General features: G+C 44.8%; 1 protein-coding gene across 1 annotated transcript in view; it reads left to right on the top strand.

The window, feature by feature from the left end:
* Positions 1-16837: 16837 nt before the first annotated feature.
* SUSD5 (sushi domain containing 5) overlaps positions 16838-26741 on the top strand; it is a 40716-nt gene continuing 30812 nt past the window's right edge. Inside the window, exon 1 of the mRNA XM_038769732.1 lies at positions 16838-16976. Within this exon, the coding sequence (XP_038625660.1) occupies positions 16868-16976 (109 nt within the window). The 5' untranslated portion in view covers positions 16838-16867. The remainder of the gene's footprint in view (positions 16977-26741) is intronic.

The raw sequence follows: 26741 nt of genomic DNA, 5'->3' as shown, positions 1-26741 counted from the left end.
ATGTATATATCTATCATTTATTTATTTATTGTTATCTAATCAAAGCTGGTCTCCCATTCTGAAACATCTCCTCCGAGGAGCCTTCCCTGACTAAGTCCTTCTTTCCTCTTCTCCCACTCCCTTCTGCAGCTCCCTGATTTTCTCCCTTTATTCATCCTCTCTCCCAACCCTAAAGCACATATATTATTACTATGTATATATCTATCATTTATTTATTTATTGTTATCTAATCAAAGCTGGTCTCCCATTCTGAAACATCTCCTCTGAGGAGCCTTCCCTGACTAAGCCCTCCTTTCCTCTTCTCCCACTCCTTTCTGCATCTCCCTGACTTGTTCCCTTTATTCATCCTCCCTCCCAAAACTATAGCACATATATTATTATCTATCTATCTATCATTTATTTATTTGTGTACATTAACATCTGTTTCCCCCTCTAGACTGTAAGCTCACTGTGGGCAGGGAACTCATCTGTTTGTTGTTGTATTGTACTCCCCCAAGCGCTTAGTACAGTGGTTTGCACACAGTAAGTGCTCAATAAATTGGATTCACCTTACCTCCTTCCCCTCCCCACAGCACTTGTATATATGTATATATGTTTGTACGTATTTATTACTCTATTTATTTATTTTATTTGTACATATTTATTCTATTTATTTTGTTAATATGTTTTGTTTTGTTCTCTATCTCCCCCTTCTAGACTGTGAGCCCACTGTTGGGTAGGGACCATCTCTATATGTTGCCTACTTGTACTTCCCAAGCGCTTAGCACAGTGCTCTGCCCACAGTAAGCGCTCAATAAATACGATTGAATTACAGTCTAGAGGGGGAAACAGATGTTAATGTACACAAATAAATAAATGATAGATATATACATAATAATAATATATGCGCTATAGTTTTGGGAGGGAGGATGAATAAAGGGAGCAAGTGAATTAATGAATAATAATAATGGTATCTGTTAGCCTCTTACTATGTGCCGAGCACTGTATTAAGTGCTGGGGTGGATACAAGCAAATTGGGTTGGGCACAGTTCACGTCTCAGGTGGGACTCACAGTCTCAACCCCCATTATCCAGATGAGGGAACTGAGGCCCAGAGAAGTGAAGTGAATTGCCCAAGGCCACAATGCAGGCAAGTGGCAGAGCTGGGATTAGAACCGATGACTCCCAGGCTGGTGCTATGATCGATTGATTGATAGGAATAGAGAAGTAATAGAAACAGAGAAATAGAGAAGCAGCGTGGCTTAGTGGAAAGAGCACAGGCTTGGGAGTCAGAGGATGTGGGTTCCAATCCCACCTCCGCCACTTATCTGCTGGGTGACCTTGGGCAAATCACTTAACTTCTCTGTGCCTCAGTTACCTTATCTTTAGAATGGGGATTAAGACAGTGAACCCCATGGGGGACAACCTGATTGCCCTGATTGCACTTAGAGCAGTGCTTGGCACATAGTAAGCATTTAACAAATGCCGTTGTTATTTACTATTTATTTATTTAAATAGATTACAGATCTGTACATGAGTACTGGGGGACTGAGAGTGGGGGTGAATAAAAGGTGCAAATTCCCGCAACAAGCACTTGTTTTACGGCACCTGTAACTACTAGTTACTAGTTACTAGGGAAACTAGTTACTGAAGACATAACTCCTCTCCCCTCAATAATAGTCAATCAATCAATCGTATATATTGAGCGCTTACTGTGTGCAGAGCACTGTACTAAGCGCTTGGGAAGTACAAGTTGACAACATATAGAGACAGTCCCTACCCAACAGTGGGCTCCCCTGTCATTTTACAAGCAAATTTATTCCAATACAAGGAAGAGCCAATCAATCAATCAATCAACAGTACTTACTGAGCTCTTACAATGGGCAGAACACTATACTGAGGTCTTGGGAGGGGGCAATAGAGTAGACACCAGACCTATCTTCAAGGAGCTTGCAGTCTGGCAGGGAAGACAGTAAATTCATTCCATTCATTCGTTCGTTCAGTCGTATTTATTGTTGATGATAGTATTTGTTAAGTGCTTACTATGTGCCAAGCACTGTTCTAAGTGCTTGCAGAGCACTGGAAAGTACAATCCGGCAATAAAGAGAGACAATCCCTGCCCACACTGGGCTTACAGTCTAGAAGGGGGGAAATTCTAAAGCACTAAATTCTAATTTTATTCTAATTCTAAAGCAGTAAAGGAAATTATGGAAGAGGGAAAGAACAGAGTTTAAAGCCCTAGGGATGTGTGTTTGAGTGGCAGTAGAGATTTTTTTCCATTGTCGTGGGCAGGGAATGTGTCCACCAACTCTGTTGTATCGTACTCTCCCAAATGCTTAGTACAGTGCTCTAAACGTAATAAGTGCTCAGTAAATGATTGATTGATTTATAAATGACCTGCCAAAGACGAGACTGCATCCATGAGGAAGAGAATCTCTTGAACCCTTGCGTACTTGGTTCATAATAATAATTGTGGTATCTGTAAAGCACTTACTATGTGCCAAGCACTGTACTAAGCACTGGGTTAGATGCAAAACAATAAATTGATCATCGGTATTTAGTGAGTGCTTACTGTGTGCAGAACAGAAGCAGCGTGGCTTAGTGGCAGGCTTGGGAGCCAGAAGTTGTAGGTTCGAATCCCAACTCCGCCATTTGCCAGCTGTGTGACTTTGGACAAGTCACTTCACTTCTCTGGCCCTCAGTTACCTCATCTGTAAAATGGGGATTAAGACTGTGAGCCCCGCGTGGGACAATCTCATTACCTTGTATCTACCTCAGAGCTTAGAAGAGTGCTTGGCCCATAGTAAGCACTTAACAAATACCATTATTTTCAGTACCGTACTAAGTGCTTGGAAGAGTATAATATAACAGAAGTGGGAGATATAACGGGCTTAGGATCATCACGGTCTAATTATAGAGGAGTACAGGCATTGACTCCCCATTTGGCAGATGAGAGAACTGAGGCACAGAGAAGTTAAGTGACTTGCCCAAGGTCACATCAGGTAAGTGGCAGAGGCAGGATTAGAACCCAGGTCCTTTGACTCCCGGGCCCACACTCTTTCCACTAGGCTACACTACTTATAAAAAAAAAACATGGAAAATCAGCAGGACACTTTTCTGGCTGCTGGCATCTCTCAGACAAAAGCATGTCCCTCTTACCATCAGTAGAATCTCCGACTTTTTTTCACAATAGCCGTGATAGTTGTGCTATTCCTTAGTAAAATCATGGACAAAATAGCCATCAGTATGCATTAGATAAATCTGTGTAGGACCTGATCCATTTCATAAACACTTTAACCAATTCAGAACAGGAAAGAAGAAAATATTAGCCGCAACCCAATGCAGCAATAAAATAAATCAAAAGAAACCTCAGAAAGCGGCCGTTGGAGGGTGCCTGAACTGCCCAAATCATTATCCATTGAGAAAGGAAAATGGACCCAATTCAGTTTGTTGATTCAATTCAAAAATACATTCCCCTTCCAAATTCAGCAAGTTACATAAGAGTCTTAAGGCTTCGGGTCATATTTAAGACTGAAAAATCTGGGAGAAAGACTGTGGCCGTGTAAAACCCGGTAAATATTCCCCAGGGAGAAATCCAACTAAAATACAACTTTACCTAGGAAGAACCCAGGGATAATATGGCTAAAGGGAGCTGGAAGAAAAGCCAAGAAAAATGCAGCTGCTTTAAGTGTCCCACGGCTTCGAAAATCTCTACTGGAAGATGTGTGTAAAAGGTGGAAAAGGTTGATGGAAAATGCTGGCATTTTGAGCATTTTATTGGCACTGTTATCTTAACAAAAGAAGTGTTGATGGAATATTTACTGTTTGCTTAGCCCTGTACTAAGTAGGAACTATTTGTAATAACAATAATAATAATTATGGTATTCGTTAAGCACTTACTATATGCCAGGCACTGTACTGAGAGCTGAGGCACTGTACTTATACTAAGCACTGACAGCAGTATACTGGGCACCTACTGGGTTCAGAGCATCGTATCCAGCGCTTAGAACAGTGTTTTGCACATAGTAAGCGCTTAATAAATGCCATCACTATTATTATTATTGGGTACCTACTTCATTGTCATCATCATCAATCATATTTATTGAGTGCTTACTATGTGCAGAGCACTGTACTAAGCACTTGGGAAGTACAAATTGGCAACGTATAGAGACAGTCCCTACCCAACAGTGGGCTCACAGTCTAAAAGTCATTGTCGAGCACTGTTCATTCATTCAGTCGGACAGTCATATTTATTGAGCACTTACTGTGTGCAGAACACTGAAGTAAACACTAGGGAAAGTACAGTATAACAATAAACAGTGACATTCCCTGCCCACAACGAGCTCACAGTCTAAAGGTGGGGAGACAGATGGCAATACGTATAAATAAAATGACGGATATGTACGTAAGTGCTTTGGGGCTGGGTACTAGGTGCAGAACACTGTACCAGATGTTTATTATGCTAGAGAACTGAATTGAGTGCCTACTTTGTGAGAATACTAAACTGAATATCTATTGTTTACAGAGCCCTGTGCTAGGCGCCTACTATGTGCAAAATACCTTACTGAGGGTCTGTTGTGTGCAGAGAACTTTATTGGGTCTCTTCTGTGTGCAGAGAGCACTGTACTATTCAAACATTCATTTAATTGCATTTACTGAGCACTTAGTGCAGAGCACTATCCTAAGCCTTTGGGAGAGTACACTATGATAACAAAAAGACACATTCCCTGCCTACAACAAGCTAGAGGAAATTGGGGAACATAGTGAAGAAGTGAAACATATGGAGTTTCTAGAAATATTGTAAAATGTCTGTAAATTGCTTTCCTCTCATTTCCTGGATAGGGCTGGATTAACGTAAGGGCTTTAGAGGCTACAACCCAGAACCTCTTTCCTGGCTGTCGGAGATTCCCCTATGCCTGTTATATTGTACTCCCGCAACTCCTTAGTACAGTGCTCTGCACAGAGTAAGTGCTCAATAAATATCATTAACTGACTGACTGAAGACAGGCAAAACAATCAATCAGTACTATTTTTTGAGCTCTATGTGCAGAGCACTGTACAAAGCCCTTGGGAGAGTACAATACAACAGAGTTGCAGACATAATACCACTTACAATCAATCAATTCCAATTGTATTTATTGAGCGCTTACCATGCGCAGAACACTGTACTGAGAATTAACCAAATACATTCATTTGGAATCTACTTCCTGTTTTGAAAAATGTTTGCACCGAATTATTTTATGTAATCAATATGTATAATGGGAAAATAATTGTAATGAGTAAATCTCAAATGCATCAGCGTGGCTCAGTGGAAAGAGCCCGGGCTTTGGAGTCAGAGGTCATGGGTTCAAATCCCGGCTCCGCCACTTGTCAGCTGTGTGACTTTGGGCAAGTCACTTAACTTCTCTGTGCCTCAGTCACCTCATCGGTAAAATGGGGATTAAACTGTGAGCCCCAAGTGGGAAACCTGATCACCTTGTAACCTCCCCAGCGCTTAGAACAGGGCTCTGCACATAGTAAGCGCTTAATAAATGACATTATAAATAAAATAAATAAAAACTTGGGAGAGTACAATATAACAGAGCCGGTAGACATGCTCCTTGACCTCAAGGAGCTTGCAGTCTAGGGGAGTTGAGCCAATAGTCCATCTGAGGAGCGAGGGAAAGGTATTATTCAGCAGAATTTGTGTGACGTGATCCTCTAAGCAACGTTCAGTGCAGCTTCAGAACTTGTAACGAACAAGATCCTTCAAGGCCTAAGGAGAAATGCTCAAATTCCCCCACCGATTGACAAGACTGAATGCAACAAGACAGCCCCCAGCATTTATGGTTCAGTGGTTAGAGCAGGGGCCTGGAAATCAGAGGTCATGGGTTTGAATCCCAGCTCCGCCACTTGTTTGCTGTGTGACCTTGGGAAAGCCACTTCACCTCTCTGGGCCTCAGTTACCTCACCTGTAAAATGGGGATTGAGACTGTGAGCCCCACACGGGACGGGGACTGTGTCCATCCCGATTTGCTTGTCTCCACCCCAGCGCTTAGTACAGCGCCTGGCACGTAGTAGTCTCTTAACAAAAACCATTATTAGTAGTAGTAGTATCTAGTTTATCACCCTGATTTTCTCCCTTTATTCACCACCTCCTCAGCCCCACAGCACTTAGGTACATATCCGTAATTTTTTCCTTTCTATTAATGTCTGCCTCCTCCTGTGGACTGTAAATCTCACTGTGGGCAGGGAATGTATCTGTTATTTTGTTATATTGTACTCTCCCAAGAGCTTAGTACACTGCTCTGTACATAGAAAGCGCTCAATAAATATGATTGATAGATTTTTTAAAAAAATTATGATATTTGTTAAGCGCTTACCGTGTACTGTGTGTGTTACTGGGGTAGACACAAGCTAATCAGGTTGGATACCGTCCATGCCCCACTCTTAACAAATACCACAAAAAAACCCAAATCCTCAGAATGCTGCAGGTAGATTTCTCTATTTTTAGGTAGATGTTCCTTCTCCCTAGGTGGCAAACTGGGAAATGAATGGGGCATTGTCTGATAAAACACTCAAACTGCCATAGATCTGAGCTGCTTGGACAGATATTTTCTGGTTCCCGTCCATCAACACTCCCTCAAACACTGCATCATTTAAAGCACAGGGAGAGAGAGGAAGAGAGAGAGAGGAAATGAAGGGGAAAAGGTATTTTAATATGACATTACTGTGGAGGATTCGTGTTCACAAAAGCCAAAAAGTTAAACCACGGTTCCCACGGCAACTGTAACTTGGCACTTTCTACACCGCACAAGCCTGCGTGTGGTTTTCACTCCAAGACTCAGAAGAGGCTAAAGCCCCCCAAAATTCTCGAGTCCATTTACTGTGAAGCGGGAATCGAGGACCTAATGGCTAGAACACGGATTTGGGAGGCAGAAGGTCATGGGTTCTAATCCTAATCCTCGTCTGCTGGGTGACCTTGGGTAAGTCATTTCACTTCTCTCGGTCTTACCTCATCTGTAAAACAGGGATTGGGACCGTGAGCCCCATGTGTCCAACCTGATAGTCTTGCATCCACCCCAGTCCTTAGTACAGTGCCTGGCACATAATAAGCGCTTGACAAATACCATGATTATTATTGTTATTACATGATGATTCGCATTCTATGCCCAGTTCAGGTGCACGTCATCAGATTTTACTTAAATCAGATTATCGTTATCAAATATCCAGGCCCTGGTTTCACCAGGCGGAGAAACTCACGCCACAGAACTAGAGGAGGTCAGGGGAGAGGTAGAGAGAGAGAGTTGTCTCTCCATTTATCATCCATGGGCTGAATTAAACCCATGCCTATCATGGAGAAGAATCTACACTGTGGGGGCAAATGGGGTTATAACCCCCCAGAGAAAGAAAATGTGTTCGGAGTCTCCCTCAGTGTTCACAGGAGAAAATGTGGCAAGAACATGGGTCGGGAATCTGGGGATCTGGGTTCGAATACGTTCAAATACCGACTCTGCCGCTTGCCTGTCATGTAACCTTGAGCAAGTCGCTTCACTTCTCTGTGCCTCAGTTTTTCCAGCTGTAAAATGGGGATTCAGTATCTGTTTTCCCTCCCACTTAGACGGCAAGCCCCATGTGGGATAGGGACTGATGATCTTGTATCAACCCTAGCACCCGATACAGTGCTTGGCACCTAGTAAGTGCTTAACAAATACAATAATAATAATAATAAGGCAGAGTAGGTAAAGTTCAATTTTTTTTATGGTATTTGTTAAGTGCTTCCTGTGTCCCAGCCACTGTACTAAGTGCTGGGGTAGATACAAGCTGATCAGATTGGACGCAGTCCCAGTCTTAACCCCCATTATACAGATGAGGTGACCGAGGCCCAGAGAAGTGAAGTGACTCACCCAGGGTCACACAGCAGACAAGTGGCGGAGCTGGGATTAGAACCCAGGTCCTTCTGACTCCGGATCTGTGCTCTAGCCACCAGGCCACGTTACTGCAAGAAGCTTCACCTAAAGAATGTCCTCGATTCCCAAAATAACCCTTCTGGAGACTAGAAGCAGAAAATCATCAATTTCACCAAGTTCCAAGTTCCAGGGTGGACTAACCCGAGGTTTTCTTCAAATAGCAGAGCCATTGAGCTGTTGCCAGCTGCTGAAAGAACGCCACTACTAAGCCACTGATTTCACTCTACCAAACCCCCAGGTGTCAGGAACTAGGACGGAGAGAACACGCGGGGATAATTGATAATATCGTGTTCCGTTAAATAAATAAATATTTACTAAATGCTACTATAGAGGACCCAATGAGATGGTTTTTCAAGTCGGTTTTAGGGAGCGCCATTCACGGCCCGAGAGCGGATGAATAGGGCTAGTGTGGGCAGCCGTGAGCGCATCCTCTGACCTGGCCCTCCCGTCTGGAGGAATTTCAGGAATAAATAATAAAGGGCGCTTTCAAAGCCGCCACGGCGAGTTTCATCTTTCTCCGTGTTTAACGGAACAAACGTTTTGGCCATTGTAAACTGAGAGAGTGAGATTCTAAGGTGAATCAATCAATCAATCTATTGTATTTATTGAGCGCTTACTGTGTGTCACAGGAGCCCGTCCTTAGCCACAGCTGCGAAACTTAATTATGATGATGACGGTATTTGTTAAATGCATATTATGTGTCAAGCATTGCTCTAAGCGCTGGGGTAGATACAAGCTATTCAGGTTGGGCACGGTCCCTGTCCCACATGGGGCTCGCAGGCTTAAAACCCATTTAACGGGAGGTGACTGAGACCCAGAGAAGTGAAGTGACTTGCCCAAGGTGACGAGCAGACCAGTGGTGGAGACAGGATTAGAACCCAGGTCCTTCGGACTCCCAGGCTTGTGCTTTATATTCTAGGCCATTCTGCTTCCCTATTTCCTTAGGCTGCGAGGTTGTGGAGGGGGTCAGATTTTTCTGTTTCCTTCCATCCCTTCGTAGTGGATAGAGCATAGGCCTGGGAGTAAGAAGGTCCTGTGTTCTAATTTCAGCTCTGCCGCTTGTCGGCTGTGTGACCTTGGGCAAGTCACTTCACGTCTCTGCATCCTCTGTAAAAAGGGGATTGAAACTGTGAGCCCCATATGGGACAGGGAACGTGTTCAACCTGATTTGCTTGTATCCACCCCATTGCCTGGCACACAGTAAATGCTTAACAAATATCACAATTATTATTATTATTATCCCTTCGAGCTTCTGATCTGAAGTCTTCCTCCCTTCTTCCTCCCTTCAAAGCCCTACTGAGAGCTCACCTCCTCCAGGAGGCCTTCCCAGACTGAGCTCCTTCCTTCCTCTCCCCCTCCTCCCCCTCCCCATCCCCCCACCTTACCTCCTTCCCCTCCCCACACCACCTGTATATATGTATATGTGTTTGTACATATTTATTACTCTATTTATGTATTTATTTTATTTGTACATATTTATTCTATTTATTTTATTTTGTTAATATGTTTTGTCTTGTTGTCTGTCTCCCCCTTCTAGACTGTGAGCCCACTGTTGGGTAGGGACCATCTCTATATGTTGCCAACTTGTACTTCCCAAGCGCTTAGTACAGTGCTCTGCACACAGTAAGCGCTCAATAAATATGACTGAATGAATGAATGAATGAATGAAGTCAGCGTGGCTCAGTGGAAAGAGCACGGGCTTTGGAGTCAGAAGCCATGGGTTCAAATCACTGCCCTGCCAATTGTCAGCTGTGTGATTTTGGGCAAGTCTCTTCACTTCTCTGTGCCTCAGTTACCTCATCTGTAAAATGGGGATTAAGACTGTGAGCCCCCCGTGGGACAACCTGATAAACTTGTAGCCTCCCCAGCGCTAAGAACAGTGCTTTGCACATAGTAAGCGCTTAATAAATGCTATTATTATTATAAGTCTCTTCAGGACAGTGCCCTGCACAAAGTAAGAGCTCAATAAATACCATTGATTGATTTATTCATTCAATTCATTAATCATATTTAGTGAGCGCTTACTGTGTGCTTGATTAATGGCAGGTCCTTCTGAGCGACCTTCATCCACTGAAAGAAGCCCTGCCATTTCATAAGAACATAAACCCATCAGTAATGCCACTACTGTTTTTTTTTCTATTGTATTTAAGCGCTTACTATATGCCAGGCACTGTACTAAGCTCTGGGATAGATACAAACTAATCAGGTTGGACACAGTCCCTGTCCCACATGGGGTTCACATTCTTAATCCCCATTTTACCGATGAGGTAACTGAGGCACAGAGAAGTGAAGTGACTCACCCAAGATCACGCAGCAGACGAGTGGCGGAGCCGGAATTAGAACCCAGATCCTTCTGACTCCGAAGGCCTTGCTCTATCCACTGGGCCACGCTGCTTCTACTGGGTCAGACCAGTAGTCCATCGAGCATGACATTTTGGCTCTCACATCGCCCCAGGATGACCGAAGGGAACATGTGATGGCTAGCACCCTGAGGGCAGGGATCGTGTGTTTTCTTTCTGGTGAACTCTTCCAAACGCTTGGACCAGTGCTTCGCACTCAGTCGCTGCTCCATCAATATCAATAATTGATTGATTAATTAACTACAGTACTTAAGTACTTACTGTGTGCCAACCACTGTTCTAAACACTGCTGCAGATACAAGTTAATCGGGATGGACACAATCCCCGAAGGTTTTCCTGAATCTACAGTCTATAAGGTGAATGTGCCCAAGGCGGCCAGTGCTTCTCAGAATGTACGGAGAAGACCCAATATGGATTCTCCAATGATGGGAAAGATGAGTTCCGCCAACGGAGAAGAAACCAGCGGGCAATTTAACCTGATCTTCACAGTTCTACTATCCTGTTCCAACCCCCTCAAATCCACCCGAGTTATGGCTTTCAGGTAAAATATCCAGAGCAATCAGCTCATGTAATTGCTTTCCAGTTTAGGCGTGACGTGACGTGAACTCGGACCGGTAATTTATGTGGGCGGAGCAGTCTGAATTACTTTCCGTAGTCTTCGAATTTCCCAATGTCGGAGATCTGGAAATCTCTCTAGGTCCGATTGGTTGTCCTTCCCAGCAATTCCATGAAGAGAGGTTTAACTTGAAGGTCATAAGTAAACTAAACTAGGAGCTTGAAGAAACCAAGCTCCTTGCCTCCGTTTGGGTTGTAGGGATTTGATTTATGAGGTGAAAGATCCAATTAGCCGAAAGGGTTTATTTTAGCTCATTTATTTAGTACGACTGTGGAGCTCCTCCTAAATCTTATCTTGGCCCAAGACTGAATATTTACGAATTCCTGAAGAGTAAAGGGTGAGTCTCAAATAGGAAGCTCTTTAATTAAATTTCAAAGGGGGTTTTCCTCTTCTCTCCGGCTGCCCTCCCGGACTTTTTAGTCAATTCTAGGCCCTTAGGCCTCAGTACGCTGTGAACAAAAAGCTATCTGCAGTCCACTTCAGCAGAGTTCATTCATTCATTCATTCAATCGTATTTATTGAGCGCTTACTGTGCGCAGAGCACTGTACTAAGCGCTTGGGAAGTACAAGTTGGCAACCTATAGAGACGGTCCCTACCCAACAACGGGCTCACAGTCTAGGAGGGGGAGACGGACAACAAAACAAAACGTGGACTTTCATTCGTTCATTCATTCATTCAATCGTATTTATTGAGCGCTTACTGTGTGCAGAGCACTGTACTAAGCGCTTGGGAAGTACAAGTTGGCAACCTATAGAGACAGTCCCTACCCAACAACGGGCTTACAGTCTAGAAGGGGGAGAGTTGGAAACAAAAGAAATTAACAGTAAGTGCGAAGCAGTGTGGCTTAGTGGGTAGAGCATGGGCCTTGCAGTCCGAAGGACCCGGGTTCTAATTCTGCTTATCTGCTCTGTGACCTTGGGCAAGTCACTTCTGTTAGCTCGTTGTAGGCAGGGAATGTTTATTGTTATAGTGTATTCTCCCAAGCGCTTAGTACAGTGCTCTGCACACAGTAAGCACTCAATAAATGTGATTTAATGAAGGAAGGAATGAACTTAACTTCTTTGGGCCTCAATTGCCTCATCTGTAAAATGGCCATGGACCGTTTCCGACCTGAATAACTTGTATCTACCCCAACACTTAGTACGGTGCCTGGCATATGGTAAGCACTTAACAAATACCATTAAAATGAAAAAAGTGTCCTGTTAGAGCCCTCTGATCTACCTTAGTCACAGTTTTAGTGAAACTTTTCCAAGCGCTTACACACAGTGCTGTGCGCACAGTAAGCGTTCAATATATACCTTTGATTGATTGATGGATTGACTGATAGTCAGGTGATGATACAGTGCTCTGCACATAGTAAGCGCTCAATAAATACGATTGATGATGATGATGCCTCTTGAATTTTGCTCTTCATCTATTCTGTTTATTAATAATAATAATCAATCAATCATATTTACTGAGCACTTACGGGGCACACGGCACTGTACTAAGCGCTTGGGAGAGAACGCTATAACAGTAAACAGACACACTCCCTGCCCACAACGTGCTTACAGTCTACAGGGGGAGAGACGTTAATAAAAAATAAATTACAGTGGGTACATAAGTGCTTTAAGGGTGGGCGGGGGGAATGAATAAGGGGAGCGTGATAACAATAATAATGACGATAGTATTTGCTAGGTCCATGCCACGTGCCAGGCACTGTCCTAAACACTGGGCGGAGATACGACTGCCTAATTTGAGTCTTTCAAGACTTGCCTGCCTCCGATCTTCTAAATGGGGATGTTATAGGACGGGACTGGATATGGATTTATTGCTCAGACAAAGCTAGTGTCCTGCCCAGGGCGGTGTGAATCTCACGACTTTGTGTCTGACCACCTCTTGGGAGGGAGATCTTCATACGAAGCCGGATGGGATGTGCTTTACAAACATACCCCTGTCCTCGGCACATAGTAAGCGCTTAAAAAATACCATCATCATTATTATTATTATTACAGTCGAGAAGGTATTTTTTTAATGGTGGTTGTTAAGCGCTTACTATGTGCCTGGCGCTGTAATAATAATGATGACATTTGTTAAGTGCTGACTATGTGTGAAGCACTGTTCTAAGCTCTGGGGGGGATACAAGGTGATCAGGTTGTCCCACGAGGGGCTCACAGTCTTAATCCCCATTTTACAGATGAGGTAACTGAGGCTCAGAGAATAATAATAATAATAATAATAATAATAATAATAATGGCATTTATTAAGTGCTTACTATGTGCAAAGCACTGTTCTAAGCGCTGGGGAGGTTACAAGGTGATCAGGTTGTCCCACAGGGGGCTCACAGTCTTAATCCCCATTTTACAGATGAGGTAACTGAGGCTCAGAGAATAATAATAATAATAATGATGATGGCATCTATTAAGCGCTTACTATGTGCAAAGCGCTGGGGAGGTTACAAGGTGATCAGGTTGTCCCACAGGGGGCTCACAGTCTTAATCCCCATTTTACAGATGAGGTAACTGAGGCTCAGAGAATAATAATAATAATAAAAATAATAATAATAATAGCATTTATGAAGCGCTTACTATGTGCAAAGCACTGTTCTAAGCGCTGGGGAGGTTACAAGGTGATCAGGTTGTCCCACAGGGGGCTCACAGTCTTAATCCCCATTTTACAGATGAGGCAACTGAGGCTCAGAGAAGTTAAGTGACTTGCCCCAGGTCACACTGCAGACATGTGGCGGAACCAGAATTAGAACCCATGACCTCTGACTCCCAAGCCCGTGCTCTTTTCATGCTGTTGGGGTAGATACAAACTAATCAGGTTGGACACAGTCCCTGTCCCTCATGGTGCTCCTCACTGTCTTTATCCCCATTTTACAGATGAGGTAACTGAGGACCAGAGAAGTGAAGTGACTTGCCCAAGGTCACACAGCAGACAAGTGGAGGATCTGGAATTAGAACTCAGGTCTTTCTGACCACCGCGCTGGTGACAGTACTCTGCACACAGTAAGCACTCAATAAATGCGATTGAATGAATGAATTAATGATTATGATGTATCCATCTCAGGGTTTAGTACAGCCCCTGGCACATAGAAAACGCTTAACAAATAATATTTAAAAAATGAAAAACAAACAAAATTGTCTTTATTCTGGGCTTCGTTATAGGCTTCCAGCACCAACGCAAAGACATCAGATCACGCGCTCCCTCCATCCTTCGGTCCTTATCTTCAAAAAGTGTCTAGAAGAGGGAGTGTGTGGTGAAACCAGAGAAGCAGTGTGGCCTAACAGATTGAGCCGGGATTTGGGAGTCAGAAGGACCTTGGTTCTAATCCTGGCTCTGCCACTTGTCTGCTGTGTGACCTTGGGCAAGTCATTTAACTTCTCAGTGCCTCAGTTACCTCATCTGTAAAATGGGGATTAAGACTGCGAGCCCCATGTGGGAGATGGAATGTGGCCAACCTGATTAGCTTATATCTACCCCGTTGCTTATCAGAGGTCCTGGCACATAAGTGTTTAATAAATACCACTATTATTATTATTATTGTTGTTATGGATATGGAGCCTCTGGTCTCCAAACCGTTTGGAGCCAATCCTGACCCTGAGTGATCTCTTAATCACTGTTTGCAGGATCACTACCTCATTAGTTTCAACCTCCAAATCCTTCCCACCCCTGATTAACCCTTGAGGATTCAGCAAGGTCTGGAGACTTGTTTCTCTGAAAGATCTGGTTTATCCACCCTCCCTCCCCCACCCCTGCTCCCCAAGGGGGACAGCAGCCCCCAGTGGGTCTGCTGGGGCTACCTGCTGGGGCTATCTGTTGGGGCTACCTGCTGGCTCTCTTCATTGCCCCCTGCATTTAGATTTCCACCCCTAGCTGCTGCTGGCTCCATTCAGCTGGCTGCATTTGGAAATTCTTAAGACCCAGTCTTCAAGTACCTCTTCCTCCTCCTCTTCTTTTTCCTCCTCCTCCTTCTCTTCCACCTCCTCCTCCTCTTCTTTCTCTTCCTCCTTCTCCACCTTCTCCTCTTTTAACTCAACATCTTCAATACCTCCTCCTCTATCTCCTCCTTGTCTTTTTCCTCCTCCTCCTTTTTCTCCTCCTCCTCCTCCTCCACCTCCTCCTCCTCTTTTAACTCATCTTTTAATACCTCCTCCTATTCCTCCTTCTCCTCCTCCTCCTTCTCTTCCAACTCCTCCTTTACTCTTCCTCCTCCTTTTCTTTTTTCCTCCTCCTTTTTCTCCTCCTCCTCCTTCTCTACTTCCTCCTCTTACTCATCTTTGAATACCTCCTCCTCCTTTTCCTCCTCCTCTTTTAACTCATCTTTGAATACCTCCTCCTCCTTCTCTTTTTCCTCCTCCTCTTTTTCCTCCTCCTCCTCTTTTAACTCATCTTTGAATTCCTCCTCCTCCTCCATTTATTTTTCCTCCTCCTTTTTCTCCTCCTACCTCTTCTTCCTCCTTTTCTTTTTCCTCCTCCTTTTCCTCCTCCTCCTCCACCTCTTTTAACTCATCTCTGAATACCTCCTCCTCCTTTTCTTTTTCCTCCTTCTTTTCTTTTTCCTCCTCCTTTTCTTTTTCCTCCTCCTTTTTTCCTCCTCCTTTTCTTTTTCCTCCTCCTTTTCTTTTTTCCTCCTCCTTTTCTTTTTCCTCTTCTTTTTTTCATCTCCTCTTCCTGCTTCTCCACCTCCTCTTTTAACTCATCTGTGAATACCTCCTCTTCCTTTTCTTTTTCCTCCTCCTTTTCCACCTTTTACCTCATCTCTGAATACCTCTTCCTCCTTTTCTTTTCCTCCTCCTTTTTCTCCTCCTACCTCCTCCTCCTTTTCTTTTTCCTCCTCCTTTTCCTCCTCCTACCTCCTTCTCCTCTTATTTTTCCTCCTCCTCTTCCACCTCCTCCTCTTTTAACTCATCTCTGAATACCTTCTCCTCCTTTTCTTTTTCCTCTTCTTTTTTTACCTCCTCTTCCTGCTTCTCCACCTCGTCTTTTAACTCATTTGTGAATACCTCCTCCTCCTTTTCTTTTTCCTCCTCCTTTCCCACCTCTTTTAACTCATCTCTGAATACCTCCTCCTCCTCCTTTTCTTTTTCCTCCTTCTTCATCCTCCTTTTCTTTTTATCCTCCTTTTCTTTTTCCTCCTCCTTTCCTTTTTCCTCCTCCTTTTCTTTTTCCTCTTCTTTTTTCACTTCCTCTTCCTGCTTCTCCACCTCCTCTTTTAACTCATCTTTGAATACCTCCTCCTCCTTTTCTTTTTCTCCTCCTTTAACTCATCTCTGAATACCTCCTCCTCCCCCTCCTTTTCTTTTTCCTCCTCCTCCCTCCTCCTCCTTTTCTTTTTCCTCCTCCTCCACCTCCTCCTCTTTTAACTCATCTCTGAATACCTCCTCCTTTTTTTCCTCCTCCTTTTCTTTTTCTCCTCCTTTAACTCATCTCTGAATACCTCCTCCTCCCCCTCCTTTTCTTTTTCCTCCTCCTCCCTCCTCCTCCTCCTTTTCTTTTTCCTCCTCCTCCACCTCCTCCTCTTTTAACTCATCTCTGAATACCTCCTCCTTTTTTCCTCCTCCTTTTCTTTTTCCTGTTCTTTTTTCGCCTCCTCTTCCTGCTTCTCCACCTCCTCCTTTAACTCATCTTTGAATACCTCCTCCTCCTTTTCTTTTTCCTCTTCCTTTCCCCCTTCTCCTCCTCCACCTCCTGCTCTTTTAACTCATCTTCCAATACCTCCTCCTTTTCCTCCTCCTCCTCCTCCTCCTCCTGTTTCTTCCCCTCCTCCTTTAACTCCTCCCTCCCCCCCCCCAGCTGAGCCTTGAGCCGTGTGCTGTGGCTGGGCGGTGACAGTCTCTCCCTGGCTGCCGGGGGGCTCTGGGGATTATCAGCCCCCCAGCCCCCTCCCCAGCCCCTTCCCCACCCCCAGGTCGGGTGGGTGGGGAGCGGACCCCCGTGGGCAGCCGTCCTGGCCCCCAGCCCTGCCTGCCCCTGGGGCCATGGGCGGGGCAGGAGTGGGCCAGGGGACCCAGGCGTCCTGCTCCCCTCGGGGCCTACTGCTGCCGCTGCTGGTCTCCCTTCTGGCCCGGCCCTCGGGACAGGCCGACGGTGAGTGTACTGGACGTGTCCGCGCGGGCGTCTAGTCGTACATTCCTTTGATCCTATTTATTGAGCGCTTACTGCGTGCAGAGCACTGTCCTAAGCGCTTGGGAGAGGACAGTTCGGCAACAGAGACCATCCCTGCTGCCCACAACGGGATCACAGTCTGGGGTGGCGGGGGGGAGACCCCAAAACCAGAAAAGTAGACAGACATCAAGAGCATCAATAGAAATACATAGAATTATAGACAGATAGGCATCATTAACTGGCCCCGGGATTCACGGATCGTGTACCACAGAGCTTTGCACATAGTAAGCGCTTAATAAATGCCATTATTATTATTATTATTATTATTATTATTACCAAGCCCGTCGGGTTGCTTGGGGGTGTGAGCCCCATATTCATTCATTCAATAGTATTTATTGAGTGCTTACTGTGTTCAGAGCACTGTCCTAAGTGCTTGGGAGAGGACAATTCGACAACAGAGAGAGACCATCCCTGCCCACAATGGGATCACAGTCTGGGGTGGAGGGGGGGGAGACCACAAAACCAAAGAAATAGACAGGAATCAAGAGCATCAATAGAAATAAATAGAATTATAGACAGATAGGCATCATTAACTGGCCCCGGGATTCACGGATCGTGTACCAAGCCCGCCCTGTTGCTTGGGGGTGTGAGCCCTGTATTCATTCATTCATTCAATCGTATTTATTGAGCGCTTATTGTGTGCAGAGCATTGTACTAAGCACTCGGGAAGTACAAGTTGGCAATATATAAAGATGGTCCCTACCCAACAACAGGCTCACAGTGTAGAAGGGAGAGACAGACAACAAAACAAAACATGTGGACAGGTGTCAAGTCATCAGAATAAATAGAAGTAAAGCTAGATGCACATCATTAACAAAATAAATAGAATAGTAAATATGTACAATTCAGATAGAGTAATAAATCTGTACAAACATATATACAGGTGCTATGGGGAGGGGAAGGAGGTAGGGCTGGGGGAATGGGGAGGAGGAGAGGAAAAAGGGGGCTCAGTCTGGGATGGCCTCCTGGAGGAGGTGAGCCCGTATGGGACAGGGACTGGGTCCAGCCTGATTACCTTCCATCTACTCCAGCACTTAGAACAGTGTTTGGCACATAGGAAGCACTTAACGAATACCATCGATATCATAATAGTAATAGTGATGATGGCATTTGTTAAGTGCTTACTATGTTCTAAGTGCTGGGGGGGATACAAGGTGAGCAGGTTGTCCCACATGGAGCTCACAGTCTTCATCCCCATTTTACAGAGAGGTAACTGAGGCCCAGAGAAGTGAAGTGACTTGCCCAGAGTCACACAGCTGACAAGTGGCGGAGCTGGGATTAGAACCCAAGACCTCTGGCTCCCAAGCCCGGGCTCTTTCCACCGAGCCATGCTGCTTCTCATGTGCCACCGGTGGGACTGGTTTGCACGGGTGTGGACTGGGTCGGACTGGTTTGCTTGGACACGTACTGAGTTGGACTTGGGATACGGGGACGTTTACCGAGTCATTCTGGGGATGCAGGGACGTGTACTGAATTGGTCCTGGGATGCAGGGACGTGAACCAGGTCGAATGTGGGAATGCAGGGACACGTACTAAGTCGGTCCTGGGATGCAGGGATGTGAATCGGGTCAAACGTGGGGATGCAGAGACGTGTACTGGGTTGAATGTGAGGATGCAGGGGTGTATACCGAGTCAGTCCTGGGTTGCAGTGACGTGTACCTGGTCAAACGTGGGGATGCAAGGAAGTGTACAGAGTTGGCCCTGGAATGGCTGTGAGATCTTGGGCAACTTCTCTGTGCCTCATCTGTAGGGTGAGGATTGGGACTGTGAGCCCAAAGTGGGACAAGCTCATTACCTTCTATCTACCCCAGTGCTTAGAACACTGTTTGGCACATAATAATAATAATAATAATGGCATTTATTAAGCACTTACTATGTGCCAAGCACTGTTCTAAGCACTAGGGAGGTTACAAGGTGATCAGATTGTCCCACGTGGGGCTCACAGTCTTAACCCCCATTTTACAAATGAGGGAACTGAGGCACAGAGAAGTTAAGTGACTTGCCCAAAGTCACACAGCTGACAAGTGGCGGAGCTGGGCTTTGAACCCATGACCTCTGACTCCAAAGCCCGTGCTCTTTCCACTGAGCCACGCACATAGTAAGTGCTTAACAAATACCATTATTCTTCGAGACTGTGAGCCCGTTGTGGGCGGGGATTGTCTCTGTTTGTTGCTGAATTGTACTTTCCAAGCACTTAGTAAAGTGTTCTGCACATAGTGAGCGTTCAATAAATACAATTTCTATGAATGAATGAATGAATGCACAGATGTGTAACGGGTCGGCCTCGGGATGCAGGGATGTGTACCGCGTCGGACTCCAGACTGTGAACTAGTCTCTAGACTGTGAGTTTATCTCTAGGCTGTAAACTCCTTGTTGGTAGGACAACTTATTGCTTCCTTCTCCGTTTCTTGTCGTGTTATTCTCAGATGTGCTCTGCAAGTTTGGGAGTACAGTTCCGGTGAATTAGATGGGACCGAGACAGAAGACTGTTGTGTAGGGATTGCCTCTATTTGTTGCCTAATTGTACTTTCCAAGTGCTTAGTACAGTGCTCTGCACACAGTAAGCACTCAATAAATATGATTGAATGAATGAATAAATGTCTGTTGTTATAGTGCACTCTCCCAAGCGCCTAGCGCAGTGCTTTGCCCACAGTAAGCACTCAATAAATACGATTGAATGAATGAATGTCTGTTATAGTGCACTCTCCCAAGCGCCTAGTGCAGTGATTTGCACACAGCAAGCACTCAATAAATACAATTGAGTGAATGAACTAGGTTGCCTGGACGTATCTATGGTCACACTAGAATGTGTGGGCAGTGTGGCTTAGTGGAAAGAGCACTTAGCTCTTGGGAGTCCAATTCTGGGTTCTAATCCCTGCTCCACCACTTGTCTGCTGTGTGACCTTGGGCAAGCTGCTTAACTCCTCTGTGCCTCAGCTACCTCATCTGGAAAAAGGGGATTAAGACTGTGAGCCCCATGTGGGACAACCTGATAACCTTGTATTTACCCCAGCTCTAAGAACAATGCTTGGCATATAGTAAGCGCTTAACAAATACTATTATTATTGTTATTTGGGAGAGGGAGGGGCAGAGGGCAAGGATGCCATCATTCAGGGGATGTCCGTTCGATCTGCTACTTTCCCCACCTGGGGATATGGGTCAATCTATGAATTGATCAGTGGTATTTATTGGGTGCTTACTGTGTGCAGAGCACTGTACTAAGTGCTTGGGAGAGAACAATCCAACAGAATTAGCAAACCCATTCCCTGCCCATAATGAACCTACAGGCTAGAGTCCGATTAGAGACAAAGCACTGTCTTCAGTCTCCTTCCCCATCCCACACCTCAAGGACCAACAGATCAATAAGTTCATCAGTGGTACTTATTGAGCTCCTCAAAAGAATGGTTAAATCAGGGGTATTTACTGAGCACTTACTGTGTGCAGATCACTGTACTAAGTGCTTGGCAGACAGGTTCCCTGTCCCCATCTTTCTAGACGCTCAGCACTGCCACATGCGATTCAGGTTACAGGGACAGGATTATGGGTTTGGGGTAAGGGTTGGGCATCAGGGCTGGACTGGTCCAATCCCTTCTGTGCCCTCTCTTCCCCCATCCCACCCCTACCCCTCCCTGCCCAAGCTGGGCAGACAGGCTCTCGGGAGGCGCACCTCTGCCTTGATTACTGCCTCAGCTCCTTGCTGACCTCCCAGCCTCCTGTCTCTCTCCACTCCAGCCCATACTTCACTCTGCTACCCAGATAATTTTTCTACGAAAACGTTCAGTCCTTGCTTCCCCACTCCTCAAGAACCTCCAGTGATTGCCCATCCATCTCCGCATCAAACAGAAACTCCTCACCATCGGCTTTGAAGTACTCAATCACTTTGCCCCCTCCTAACTTACCTCACTGCTCTCCTACTACAAGCCAGCCCTCACCTTCTCTCCTCTAATGCCAACCTACTCACCGTACTTCAATCTTTTCTATTTCGCCACCAACCCCTCGCCCATGTCCTGCCTCTGGACTAAAACGCCTTCCCACTTCATATCCGACAGATGACCACTCTCCCCACCTTCAAAGCCTTATTGAAGGCCCATCTCCTCCAAGAGGCCTTCCCCGACTAAGTCCTCATTTCCTCTTCTCTCACTCCCTTCTGCATCTCCCTTGAATTTAAATTTCCTTCTTTTATTCACCCCTCCCTCAGCCCCACAGTACTTGTGTACAGATCTGTAATGTATTTATCTATATTCATATCTATCTCCCCCTTTAGACGCTCAGCTCATTATGGGCAGGGAATATGTGTACCAATTCTGTTTATATTGTACTTCTCCCAAGTGCTTAGTACAGTGCTGTACACACAGTAAGCGCTCAGTAAACATGACTGATAGCTTCCCTTCCTGATCTTGTCACTTGATGCTAAATCCAACCAACCTCAGGTAGGACCCTGGCCCTTCATGCCCCTTGTGACCCCTCTCTCCCCACCCAACTCCCTCCGGCCCCCGACTTCCCCCCGTCCTGTCTGCTTTCAGCCACCCAGATCTCTCCTCCCACCCCACTCTGCCTAGAGATCACTCGGAATAATGTCTTTCTAATTTGTTGAGCTTGCACCGAGCTCTCTCCTCTGGCTCCTTTTCTGGCACCCCAATGCTGCCAGCTCTATTAATCAATGGTATTTATTGAGCGCTTACTGCGTGCAGAGAACTGGACAAAACGCCCGGGAGAGTACAATCCAACAGAGCTGGTAGACACGTTCCCTGCCCACAGTGAGTTTGCAGTCTATCAATCAACCATTTAATCAATGGTATTTATTGAGTGCTCACTTTGGGCAGAGCACTGTACAAAGAGGTTGGGAGAGTACATCGCAACAGAGTTGCCAGACACGTTCCCTGCCCATAATGAGCTGATGTCTAGAGGGGGATACCATCCTGCAGGACCCCCCTGTCCCCACCCCCAATTCGGGAGGTTGCATTGCTATGTACTGTTGAAATCAATCAGGACCACTGTGCGGAAAGATAGTCTTTATCCTTGAATAACACCTACAAACATTCAAATAATGATGTTGAGCCTCCTGATGTTGAAGGAAATTGGCAAGACCTTGGATGGGGGTTAAGTATTGGTATTGTTTACTGTCCTTTGACCCCTCTCAGGGTCACACCTGGCGAGTTTCCAGTACTCTACCAATCTAGGCTAAGGGAGAGAGAGTCAAGCAGAGGCATAACCATCCCATTCCTAGCTTGGGCAGTGGCTAGTGAGTGGACAGCAATCTGTTACAAGTCAAAACTCCCCTGTGCTGGGCAGCAGCGGCATGGGAGAAAGTCAAGTGTGGAAACTCGAGTTTTCTGCTCAGAGGCGGCAATGGTAAACTACTTCTGATTTTTTACTGAGAAAACACTATAGATACACTACCAGAACGATTGCAGATGGAGAGCAGGGCGTTCTGGTAGAGATGCATCCGTGATGTCTCTATGGGTCGGAAACGACTCGACGGCATAAGACAAGATAAGACTGTCCTTTGATGCCCAATGATAGTGAAATCTACCTTGGGTGAGGATGTGTCTGAAAGACACAATACTCTCACCTCACATGCACAAAGATTCTCTTTTTCTGCCCCGTTTTATGTATAAACACCCCACTGTCTCAGTTACCTTGAGGTTTATTTGGACAGGAGTCTATGGACACTAAGAAGCAGAAAAAATAACCCCAACAGCATTTTTGATCAAGGAGACGATACCAGAGATCTGTGACTAATTCTACTCATACGTCCAGGGCTGGTCAGAAGAAAGGAATGCTAATTGTATTTATTTTTACAGAATTCAGCCTGCATAGCCTACAAGGAGGAGGGAAGGGGGTTAAATAAACATAGATCGAGTGTGGAATATAAGCACACTCATTCATTCAATCATATTTATTGAGCGCTTACTGCATGCAGAGCACTGTATTAAGCGCTTGGGAAGTGCAAGTCGTGTATCTTCTAATATTGAACAAAGACAATCTTTGATCAGGTGATATTTATCTGTACCAAGATAAAGAACTAAGAATAGGTATGGATATTGACATAAGAATGTTACTTATTCAGTCTTTCAAATAAGTGACGAAATGTATTAGCCAGGACATTTTTTCAATCAGGTAACTTTCTCTTGGGCAGGTGGGAAAGGGACATTATATTCACAAATAGCTGTGCATTAAAGATGTCCACTTCTTCCTATTCCTATTTATCTGTAAATTATTCCACCGTCTATCTTCCAGGCTTGATTATAAGACCCTTCTGGGCAGGGTTCATCCATATTATCTCTATTTTACTGTCGCCCCCACAGCACTTATATACCTCTTCATAATTTATTTATTTATATTAATGTCTGTCTCCCTCTCTATAACTGTAGGTTCATCGTGGGCAGGGAATGTGCCTACCAGCTCTGTTATACTGTGCTTTCCCAAACGCTTAGTACAGTGCTCTGCATATATTAAGTGCTTAATAAATGCAGTTGATTGTTTCCCAAAGCCTTGGTTCAGAGTTCTGCATTCAGTAGGTGTTCAATAAATACTACTGACTGATTGATGCTATAGAAAGCATCACCCCTGCTCAAAGATGCTGCTAGTGTAGAGAGGCAGCGTAGTTTAGTGGAAATAGCACGGGTTTGGGAGTCAGAGGTTGTGGGTTCTAATTCTGGCTCTGCCATTTGTCAGCTGTGTGACTTTGGACAAGTCACGTAACTTCTCTGCGCCTCAGTTACCTCATCATCATCATCATCAGCATCAATCGTATTTATTGAGCGCTTACTATGTGCAGAGCACTGTACTAAGCGCTTGGGAAGTACAAGTTGGCAACATATAGAGACAGTCCCTACCCAACAGTGGGCTCACAGTCTAAAAGGGGGAGACAGAGAACAAAACCAAACATACTAACAAAATAAAATAGGATAGATATGTACAAGTAAAATAAATAAATAAATAGAGTAATAAATATGTACAAACATATTACAAAAATAAAAATAAAAATTACAAAAATATGTACCTCATCTGTAAAATGGGGATTAAGACTGTGAGCCCCACGTGGGACAACCTGATTGCTTTTACTCCAGTGCTTAGAACAGTGTCTGGCATATAGTAAGCACTTAACAAATACCATTATTATTATTATTATTACTGAGCTTCCTGGACTCAGTAGAAGTCCATCCACAGGCACCGGTCCATCAGACGTTTTGGGTGGTTTTTTTTTAATGGTATCTATTAAGCATTTACTATGTGCCAGGCACTGTTCTAAGACTTGGGGTAGATACAAGCTAATCAGATTGGATACAGTCCCTGTCCTACGTGGAACTCACAATCTTGATCCCCATTTGACAGATGAGGTAACCGAGGCCCAGCTAAGTGAAGTGACTTGCCAAGGTCATACAGCAGATAAGTGGCAGAGCTGGGATTAGAACCCAGGTCCTTCTGATTCCCAGGCCCATGCTCTATCCACTAGGGCATGCTGCTTTGAGCATCTCTATTCTACCAATTTATATCCCTGTAACCACCTATACCTATAATTATATCTCAATCTGCTTCTACTTCTCTCTATATCTTCCTATCTATCCACCTACCCATCTCTCCCTCAATCTCTCTCTCTCCCTACCTACCCATCCATCTGTCTGTACAATAAGTAGTTTATAATATATCATCTATCTATCTAACTGTCTGTCTGTCTATCTTCAACAGTTAGGGTCAAAGGAAAATCCCAGATGAGGGCACGGATATAGCGACATTTCTACCTGGCACTCCATCCTGGAGAAGGGATTTCCAGGATATGATCCCCAGCAAGATAATTCCCTGTAAATCAAAATGAGGCAATGATGCTGTTTTTTGTCATCTGGGAACTTGTCACATGGTTTTAATATGCGTCACAATGAAAGTGATAAAGGTTGTCTGGACTCCACACTCCTGTTCTCTGATGCCTTTCTTCCCCTTCGCCAAAGTAGCTTGTCTAGTTCAGTTAACGATCTGCACAAGTTTAAGATACTCTGACAAATAGGATGTCAGAATAGATTATCAGTGAGGCTGATCGTTTTTGAAAAGCAAAAAAGCATGTCTGTGCATCAAGGATTTATTTGGGAAAGGTCACAAGATCTAATATGTGATTACTTTTCAATTTTCAATCCGGTAGTTTTTCCCAGCGAGAAAAGAGGCTGTTGGGGAATACACTCTTGGTCATGGGGAGTGAGAGTCAATCAATCAATCAATCAATCATTTGTATTTATGAGCATTTACTGAGTGCAGAGCACTGTACTTAGAACTTGGGAGATTCAAATATAACTGAATTGGTAAATAACTTCCCTGCCCACAACCTAGACTGTGAGCCCACTGTTGGGTTGGGACTGTCTCTATATGTTGCCAGCTTGTACTTCCCAAGCGCTTAGTACAGTGCTCTGCACACAGTAAGCGCTCAATAAATACAATTGATTGATTGATTGATTAAAGGGGGAGACAGACATTAATATAAATAAATTATGGATATGTACAAACATTCTGTGGGACTAAAGGGGGAAGTGAACAAAGAGTACAAATCCAAGTGCAAGAAAAATGCAGAAGGGAGTGGGAGAAGAGGAAATGAGGGCTTAGTCGGGGAAGGCCTCTTGGAGGAGATGTCCTTTAATAAGGCTTTGAAAAGTATGCACGTCATATAGAATCCAGTACCTATCTTTTCCCTCCACGAAAACCTAGTTTCCTGATTGCTGCTCACCAGGCCTGTCTATCTTCAGGTGCTCTCCCTCAGCTTCCTATGGCTATGCCACCTCATCTGGGATTTTGCTGCTTGAATATTTTCTTCCGTTCACCCTGTTTACAGCTTTCCTAATTCATCTGACCATCCAGCAGCTGTTTGGATACCCAGCTGTGTCCATTTTTCTCCTGTGCCTCACCCAGTGAGGTGCGATGTGATGAGTGTTGCTCTGGGGAGGGTGGACCAGCTGTCTATCACACTACCATCCCATCCACCGGTTAAACTACCTTCCTATCCGTCAGAAATCTTTCTGTCATTCACATTACCCCCATGTCCCACATTTTGGTTCCTTTCTTCTGTCTGTCTGTCAGTAATCTGTAAGTATTTGCATACTGTGAAGGCTGAGGGTTTATTCCTTGCCAAGCTTCCTCAGCAGAAATCTGAACTAGTGAATCAATCAATTAATCAGTGGTAATTAGAGTGCTTACTTACTAAGCATTTGGGCAAATCTGCAGTTGGTAGACACTGTTGAATGGTACTCTCCCAAGCGCTTAGTACAGTGCTGTGTCCATAGCATGCACTCAATAAATACCACGGATGATGATGGAGATGATGACAGGATCCCTGCCCTCAAGGAGCTAACGGTCTAGAGGGGGAGACAGACTTTTAAATAAATGTCCGTCCCTCTAGATCGTAAGCTTGTTGCGGGCAGGGACTCTCTTGTACTTTCTCAAGCTTTTTGTATGGTGCTCTGCACACGGTAAGTGCTCAGTAAATATCGTTGATGATGACTTATGATAAATTTACAGGTAAGCCAGATGAGTTAGAGCCGACGTGGAAGGGGGAAGCACTGAGAGGAACCCAAAGGAAAGGGAAAAGCTTATGAAGGAAAGGAGTTACATAAAGGAAATGGAAAACTGGAACCAAGAATAATTCTAGCACCTAGGGCCCTAACCTTGTTCGATTGTAAGGGGAAGGAGCAGAAAGAAAGCAGC

The sequence above is a fragment of the Tachyglossus aculeatus genome, chromosome 2 (genome assembly GCF_015852505.1).
Source record: "Tachyglossus aculeatus isolate mTacAcu1 chromosome 2, mTacAcu1.pri, whole genome shotgun sequence".
NCBI classification, from domain to species: Eukaryota; Metazoa; Chordata; class Mammalia; order Monotremata; family Tachyglossidae; genus Tachyglossus; species Tachyglossus aculeatus.
This window is presented reverse-complemented; position numbering and strand designations above follow the sequence as displayed.